General features: G+C 36.7%; 1 protein-coding gene across 1 annotated transcript in view; it reads right to left on the reverse strand.

The window, feature by feature from the left end:
* Positions 1 to 3,136, reverse strand: part of LOC143036532 (uncharacterized) — a 246,822-nt gene extending 243,686 nt beyond the window's left edge. The window contains exon 1 of the mRNA XM_076204005.1: positions 2,857 to 3,136. Within this exon, the coding sequence (XP_076060120.1) occupies positions 2,857 to 3,014 (158 nt within the window). The 5' untranslated portion in view covers positions 3,015 to 3,136. The remainder of the gene's footprint in view (positions 1 to 2,856) is intronic.
* Between the last annotated feature and the right edge of the window lie 5,770 nt (positions 3,137 to 8,906).

An 8,906-nucleotide genomic window follows, 5' to 3' on the forward strand; every position in this document is an offset into this window, starting at 1 on the left:
CTGGGAAGCAGGCGATCCCTGACAACAGTCGTTATGAGTAAAACTACCACGAGATTTAGCCTCCTTCTTCTTCCCTCTCCGTCGTCTTCAACATATCTAGCAAATGCCTCACGATTCTTTTCAGTTACATGGGAGTTCCTAGTGAATCTAAAAAATTACAGAGACGAATAAAACATACCCACAGATTATAAAAAAAAAATGGCTTTTAACTCAACAAAAATTTTATAGTAAAAGACAGGATTGATGAGGGTAATGGTAAATATCTAATTGTATACTGATCTTTTTACTCTGCCACCCTATGATGGGGAAAATGTCTTCTGGCATGCTATGTATAATATGGCAACATCACTTGTCATTGGAAGCGTGTAATCCTACATTGGTTTTATAAATACGTACCCAAAATACCTATCTATATTATGCGGACACATAAATACAATCACGCACAGCATACACATAAAATTATAATAAATATTTCGATTCGGAATATCTTAATTCAATTACTAGTGCTCAATAAATATTTTCTCATACGCACGGTGCTTTCTTGGAGCTAAAGGGAAGTGAAAGCATATCACAAATTTACACGTTTAATTCTAGTTAGTCCCGAACAAACAGAATCAGTGGACGTGATGATATAATCTGCCTGACCACGTATTTAATGAATGGAATCAACTTCCCACATCGGCGATGAAATTTGATACAAATCGAAAATTTATGATTCTGATGGATCAACACATAAGCGACATGACGTAATGTCTGACAGTCGGATATTTTTCACCTCCCCTTTTGCGTGTTTTATTTACTTATTTTGTATCCGACCTCATAATGGACCAAACGGTCGCCTGGCTATATATTTTACCACTGAAGAGTTTAAATAAAATTTAATTTCTACCAGCGGAATTCCTAATGAGATCAGGATTAACCTATTTCTGGTTTAAGAAAAATAATGTACAAGGATTGTGCATGTTCACTACACGTTGTATGAACAATAAACTATATTCATGCAGAATAACTAGAAGACAACGAAGACGGAGAGAGAGAGAGAGAGAGAGAGAGAGAGAGAGAGAGAGAGAGAGAGAGAGAGAGAGAGAGAGAGAGAGAGAATTAATACACAACCCATTCGCGTCACCTTTGATGGACACGTTTTTACTGGAGTGTAAATGTCCACCCTTGATATGTAATGCTTACTCAAAGAGATAAAGGAACTCGCAATAATGATATTCTTTTGTCGAGGGGTCACCCTGTGGCAGCCTAAATGCACACTTTACTAAGGTGTGTATCACCCAAGAATAGTGATATTCCAAGATTACCCATTACCTCAGAATAGTAATGATCAACCTCTGTGAAATCACAAATCACCAGTCTCCCTTAATGACTACACACACAACCTCACCCTAGCAGAACCGACCACTGACGCTCACCCTTGTATCAAAGGTTACCAAGATTCACCCTAACCACAATGCATTACAATTTCACTCTAACAGCATAAGATACAAACTCTAACCTAGTATCATAACCCACGCACAGATAGGATCCTCACTGACCACCCTACCCATAGTGCAACATTCACCCTATTCAACCCAGGTCTGGGAGGGGATCATCCTAGTAGTCCTACACACACCCTCAGCCCACAAGGACGCTAGCAAGAGGCTTTCAGTCCGTCCAACAAACCACTTCTTTGTTTACGAAAGGTGAGGTCAATTTCAACCCTGGCCTCATTCTGCTCCCATGACGTACCTCACATATTTTGTTATACCCAAACGCTGGAAAGCACTGTCCACAGCAACATCATAGCCTGTAATTAGGCCCATCTCTACACCTTCACTATTGAGGTAATCCCAACGAATAAAATAGCATGTAGTTAGCTAAATAAAAATAAATATTACGGTACAAGGCATATCAAATACATAACAACCAAATCACTTTGCGCATAGGAGAAAATCAGAAATAGTTATTTATTGGTGTTAAATACTATTTACCTGTTAAATGTGTCATTTGGGTGGATATAATTGACTATTGTGTGTTTTGCAAAACATTCTATAACTAGCTATTGAGGCATTGTCGTTTCTGCCTATAACTGGGAATAGTCAACACATTTCCAACCTTCAATTCTGGAAGATTCTCTTCGAGAGCGAGTGCCCAGAAGAATTGAAGCGCTGGTGAATTGTCAACAACAAAAATGTCAGTTTCAGTTGATGTCAAACAGTGCATGATTAAAATAAACCAATTTGTAAACTTCAAAACTATTTTAATCATAACGTAAAATATTTTTAGTTATCGTACGGTCAATGCAGAATGCACAATGCTTTGAAAGCCAACCCGGTCGACTGAACGCGAAATCTGGATATTCACCTAAATATGAACATTGCAAATAACAACGACCACATCCATTTGCGAGAGGCATTAAAACAAGGTCACCTATGTTCTTTGTAAACGTGATAACACAAGGCAGGAAATATCACATTCTCACGTATCATACCTTGCCAAATGTTTCTTTGTCCCACTGGTAATGTGACTGACCGCTGGTACCCACAGGGTGTGCAAGAGAGCCAGGAAGGGTATACACACAGACACACACACATCCCAAATTGTCTCCACATAAGAACACTAATCTCATTTCTAAATCAAATGACATTGCACTTCACACAATCCTCGATTATCCAGTCACTTTCTGTTATCGTTTCTTAAGAAAAAAGTTACAAGACATAAAGCTATCAGTGCAATATAATTCAACGAATCAAATCGAGTTTCGAAACGATGGCAAGATCACTGATGGCGTTTCTCAATTGATGCTACTCTCTTGACCTCGCTATCTACTTCCCCACTGTGCTTGAGAATCCGGAGTTAAGATGTACTTACCCTTGAAGATATTTGTAGATAAAAGTGTCTGGCCGAGGAATAGGTCTGTTTTGATGGTGAGGATCGTTTGATCCTGTACTTCCTCCTGGCTGGGATATCTGTCGAATCAAACCCACAAATTTCTTTTTGAGGGATGGTCCGCTGCTATTCCTGCTCATGGTGGCGGAATGGCGTGTTTTCTATCCCCAGCAAGAACGAAGGTGTTCAAATACACCGTCAATAACACTATATGGTCTTACATCGAAAGCAGCTCGACCACGCGCGTACTTCCTCACTTTAACCAAGCCTCAACTGTTTTGGTTCGTCCTATCATGTTATATCCTGGCATGACCGAAATCTGTCGTACTAATTGGCTTATCCAAACATTTGAGGCATGTGGCATGTAATTGAATATGGACATATTTAAAATGATACAGAAAATATGATTTCTGTAACCACTGTTCGTGCGTGATGAATATTATTGGATGTGTACTTAGTAATTCGGACATTTCAGGGTCACATCGTACGTCTGGTAGACCGGTGTCGTGCGAAGGTGCCATGTATTCACCAAAGACATCAAACCCATTTTCTAATTTATGGCCATTCATTCAAATTCTGGTCATTAATCAAAGGGAGATGGGACATACTGGGAACTGTCTCGAATTCAATAATGAAAAGGGGCAAGTTAAAATACGGTCTCGCGCCGTTAGTGATGAGAGGAGAGGAGATTCCTTTGTACAGGTAAATAAAATCACTCGGCAAACGACGGCCGATGACAGATCCAAAGCAAAATTTTATGAAGTTAAGAATATGATAAAAAGAGCTTTTGGAAATTGGAAAACGACACCGGTTAAGCGCTCGACCCTGATATTTATTTTAAACAAGGAGAGGAAATGGACAGGTATACAAACCCTCGCAAAACCTGCAAACTTAGTGAAGGTCATAAACGAACCGACATACGTCAGTACTACCGGTCTTGTCATACAAAATATCTGCACCGGCTAGAAGAAAATGAGAGATTTTAACAATCACAAAAGATACGTGGGTTCAATGGCAGGATTGAAAAAAAACTACTCTAAGATGGTTGCACGCGAGTAAGCATGACAAGCAAGGTTGAATGCAATTTTAAAGAGACGAGTTACAAAATTGCATTGGTAAGTGATGCAGCATGTAACGCTGGAAGAAGGGAATCATGGAGTGACAAATGTGATGATTTATTCTGAAGGCCCAGAAATATATCCCAATTCTACTGAAAGTTTAGTTTTACCATACAAGGAATAAAACAAAACATCTAACTTATATTCAGACCATAGGTTAGCCAAAGGGACTATATAAACAGGAGAGAAAGATATATGGAGAGAAGAAAGGATGGAGGATGGAAAACGGAGGTAATTAGTGGATGAAACGCGGTGAAAAACGCTGAATGTTAAAACGTTTTAATGAAGGACCTTTTGTGCAAGCAAATGCAGAAGGAGGCATGTTAAAGACCTGGGTGAATATATCCCTTTTCCTTTCAATCTGAAGCGAAATGCAGGTAACACTATTTATATATGTAATATTTGATTGGTCAGGGTATATTGTACATACATACACAAACACATCATATATATATATATATATATATATATATATATATATATATATATATATATATATATATATATATATATATATGCAAGCAATCACATCACCGTGATACAAAAATGCAAAATAACCACAGGAGAAAGGAAACTTGTAGACATTAAGTACTTTCGTCAATATACAATATGCAAGCAATCACATCACCGTGATACAAAAATGCAAAATAACCACAGGAGAAAGGAAACTTGTAGATATACGAAAGTACTTATTGTCTACAAGTTTCCTTTCTCCTGTGGTTATTTTGCACACACACACACACACACACACACACACACACACACACACACACACACACACACACACACACACACTCACACACACACACACACATATATATATATATATATATATATATATATGCAATAAAAACACTAGGTACGTGTGTTCACAAATGAGTAACCACTTGGAAAAGTAAACTAACGAAGCAGAGCGCTTTCGTATAATTACATCATCAGTGCTGATGCAAAGAAGGAATTATAATTCCCTCTTTGTATCAGCACTGAAAATGTGATTATACGAAAGCGTTCTGCTTCGTTAGTTTACTTTTCCTGGTGGTTACTTACGCATATATATATATATATATATATATATTAAATATGCATATATATATATATATATATGTATATATATGTATATATTATATATATGTATATATATGTATATATATGTATATATATATATATATAATATATATATATATATATATATACATATAAATTAGTTTCACAGATTGAAAAATCCGGAGCCCCACAGTAGCTGACAACGGTCCTTTTTGTGAAAATTTTTTGGTTGCTTGCGTTTTTAATTGTAGAAAATGTACAAATACGAGTATGTTACTTTATTCCGATAGACGTTTGTCTGTCTGTCTGCAACAATGTCACCCGCGTTTTGTCCTCTTAAGTTGCTTTGATTATGATCATAATATGGTAGCTTATAAATATGACTTCAAGGATTGTCCCTATAAATTTTCTTAGATTTACATTACAAGTCAGTCACAATGGCGTAAAATATAATTCTTGTTCAAGGTTCTAATACGTTAATGGTGGTATTCTTAAAGGAAAAATATTTCCTTATATAAATCCTTGGAAGGCAAAGATTTATATAAGGAAATATTTTTCTTGAGAATACTACAGTAAGAATCTTACGGTGGTATTTTTAAAAAGAATATTTCTTTATTACAAAGGCTGATTATACGGGCAGGAGACTTTTTGGTCCATAACTAGGTTGGATGCGAAAAGATATATAATAATTTAATAATGTATAAATCTTTCCCTTCCAAGTATTTATATAAGATTTATATAAGGAAAGATTTTTTTTTAAGAATGCCACCGTAAGAATTTTGTCCATTACATCAGTCTGGCTGCTGGTCGTTTCTCCGGATTGATAAACTGTAACTTTATTTACGTTTTCTGACATTTTAACTTACACATGCAATCTGCATAAACTTCTGAAACTTCAAAACTTTCGACAATTGATCTCACTCAGCAGGAATTTATATTATCTGTTTTCTCTCCTGATATATAAAAAAGAAAAGAAAAATTAGAGGAATTACAGTTGAATTTATTAATAAGACAGACATAAGGACACTCACTACCAACTGAATGAAAAAGCTTGACATTAAATTGAATAATTATTTTCATGTGCAGGAGGAGAGTTAAAACAGCAGCTTGGCTCCCAATTCATCACACCCCTCCTCCCCCTCCCACTCCTTCCCCCTAGTAACCCCCCTCCCCCTCCTTCCCCCCCAAATAATCTCCCTCCTCCTCCCCAAAAAACAAAAGAAATAGCTTGGAAAACGCAATCTATCTTTTCCCAGTTAAAGGAGAGATAGAGAGGAAGATATAGAGTGAGAGAGAGCGAGAGAGAGAGTGGGGAGAGAGTGGAGAGAGAGAGAAAGAGAGAGAGAGAGAGAGAGAGAGAGAGAGAGAGAGAGAGAGAGAGAGAGAGAGAGAGAGAGAGAGAGAGAGACGAGGGAAAGAACCACGCTCACGTGATGAACGAGACTGAGAAATGAGATTATTTCTCTCTTTCTCAGATGAATAGTTTGTCAATATTCTTTTGACTCAGACTTCAAGAATGCCAAGCCGTCACAAGTTATTCTCCTCTCTCTTGTTCGAGTTCCTTGAAGCAGGTGACCATCTAGACCTGTGGTTCCCAACGTTTTGTGGCTTGAGGCAATCACCCTTGCCAAGCCCTTCAGAAGTCCCCGGTACCCTTATTAGAAAATCTAAATTCTAGTTTGTCAGTATTTTGTCGATTCAACATCAGTGTAACAAAATTTTGTCCCTGGGTAATATGAAAATACTCATCTTTACACTGATGCTGCTTTAATGAACAAAAATGGATGACAGAGTCGGTAATACGAAAATTATTTTTGCCCTCAATTTTGGCGGCGGCACCCTCACTTGATCTCGCGGCACTCTTTGGTGCCGCGGCACACCGGTCGGGAACCACTGACCTAATCATTCTATTTTGGCTTGAAACAGACGGTCTTATTTACCAAAGGATAGATCTCCGGAGGGAATGTAATAACATACTTTTAAATCTTAATCTTCGTAGCCCCCAAAAAATAGATAAAATCTAAATAAACATATAAATAGATAAAATGAAAGAAACAAAAGAACGAATACATTTTTAAAGGAAAACTCTTCGCGACGCAAAAATGAAACAAACAAATAAACGAATCAAAATAAAACGACAAAAATAAATAAGTAGATAACTAGATAAATGAACAAATGAATAAATACATAAATAGATAAATAAATATAAATAAATAAATAAAAATGAATAAAAAAAAATAGAGTAATTAATTAAATAAATCTAAAAACTGTCTAACAAGGATTAATAGGCGAATCTCACCCCCACTCCTTCCAATTCCTAAGAGAGAATATGACGTCATCCGCTTTGATTACGTTTCCGCGCTGCCGTTAACCTTTTAACGTTTGCCGGCAAAAGCAAACGTTTGGTCAACGTCTCTTGCAGCCGTTTAACGTTTTCCTCATTGCGAACGAAACGTTGCTGTTACACATGTAATTAATTTATCTTTATTCCTTGTGGTTTTCCTGTTTTTTTTACTCGTTCATATATTCGTTTATTTCCTTCATAATTACTTCTCAAAATTTTATCTTTGCTTTCCTAGCCGTAGAGGGTGGGGAGCTGTCAAGAATTTTTGAAGTTAATCCGTCATTATTGACACAGTTGAGATAAGTTTCCATTAAAGCACCCCGAGGGACGCGCAGCCGCTGTACCTCTGTAGATTAATCCTGTTTGGTAAGGTTGTATGTTTTGTGAGAAGCTCTGCTAAGGATTCGAACCCTGACTTGTGCGTAAATAATCACGAGGTCGGTCAGGGTTCGAATCCCTTGGCAGAGCTTCTAAAAATGTTAAATCTGCCTTTAACAAACACAAGGTTGTATGTTTTGTGAGAAGCACATGTGATGTGTTATTTGGTAGGTTTGGATGTGGCTGTGAATGAAATCTGAAATCAGATTAATCAAACTGATTAAATGCGGAAGAAGAGAGGTTGGGAAACCATGTAAGTGTTCTTGCCCTTTCCGGGGATCGAACTTGGGTCTTGCGAGTTCCGAGGCAAGATCGTTACCCACTGCGCCACACAGGCCATGATGAAAATTGAAATTTCCTTGCGGCAACGGGAGTAAGATATTAGATTCCTCCCGATGATGATGATGATGATGATGATAATAATAATAATAATAATAATAATAATAATAATAATAATAATAATAATAATAATAATAATGATGATAATAATAATAATAATAATAATGATAATAATAATAATAATAATAATAATAATAATAATAATAATAATAATAATAATAATAATAATGATGATAATAATAATAATAATAATAATGATAATAATAAAAATAATAATAGTTTTATTTGGCAATGAATCACATACATGAAATGCAGATAACGATAAAAACACATAGTTCGAAATAACAATTACAATTGGCGAGGATAACACAAAAAAAAAACACGTAAGCTTATTTCCATTGACAATTGATTGAAAAACAAAAAAGCTAAAGAATTATGGAGAGCCATTTGACTTATTTTTTGTAACCTAGACCCAGTCCCAGCGACGAGAAAGCCGTCGTCAAATCTAAAAATATGACCGTTATTCCCAACTCAAACGGTTTACGCCGACTTCCTATTCTCCAGATGTCCTTCCTACTTCGTTTTCTTTCCTTGACATCTTTTTTTTCGCTTCTCTGTGTCTCTGGGTTAGGTTTATCGTCACAATACAGCCACCCATTCACCCCATTCCACCCATCTCCCCAACCCATCGGGAGGAGTGTCTATAGTCGTGATGCATATAGGGTATAGACTCTATAGTCGTGAGGCATATAGGGTATAGATTCTATACCTTATATCAGTGGTTCCCAACCTTTTCTGGCTTGAGGCAA

The sequence above is a fragment of the Oratosquilla oratoria genome, chromosome 20, assembly GCF_046742065.1.
Source record: "Oratosquilla oratoria isolate Oo_2021 chromosome 20, ASM4674206v1, whole genome shotgun sequence".
Lineage (NCBI taxonomy): Eukaryota > Metazoa > Arthropoda > Malacostraca > Stomatopoda > Squillidae > Oratosquilla > Oratosquilla oratoria.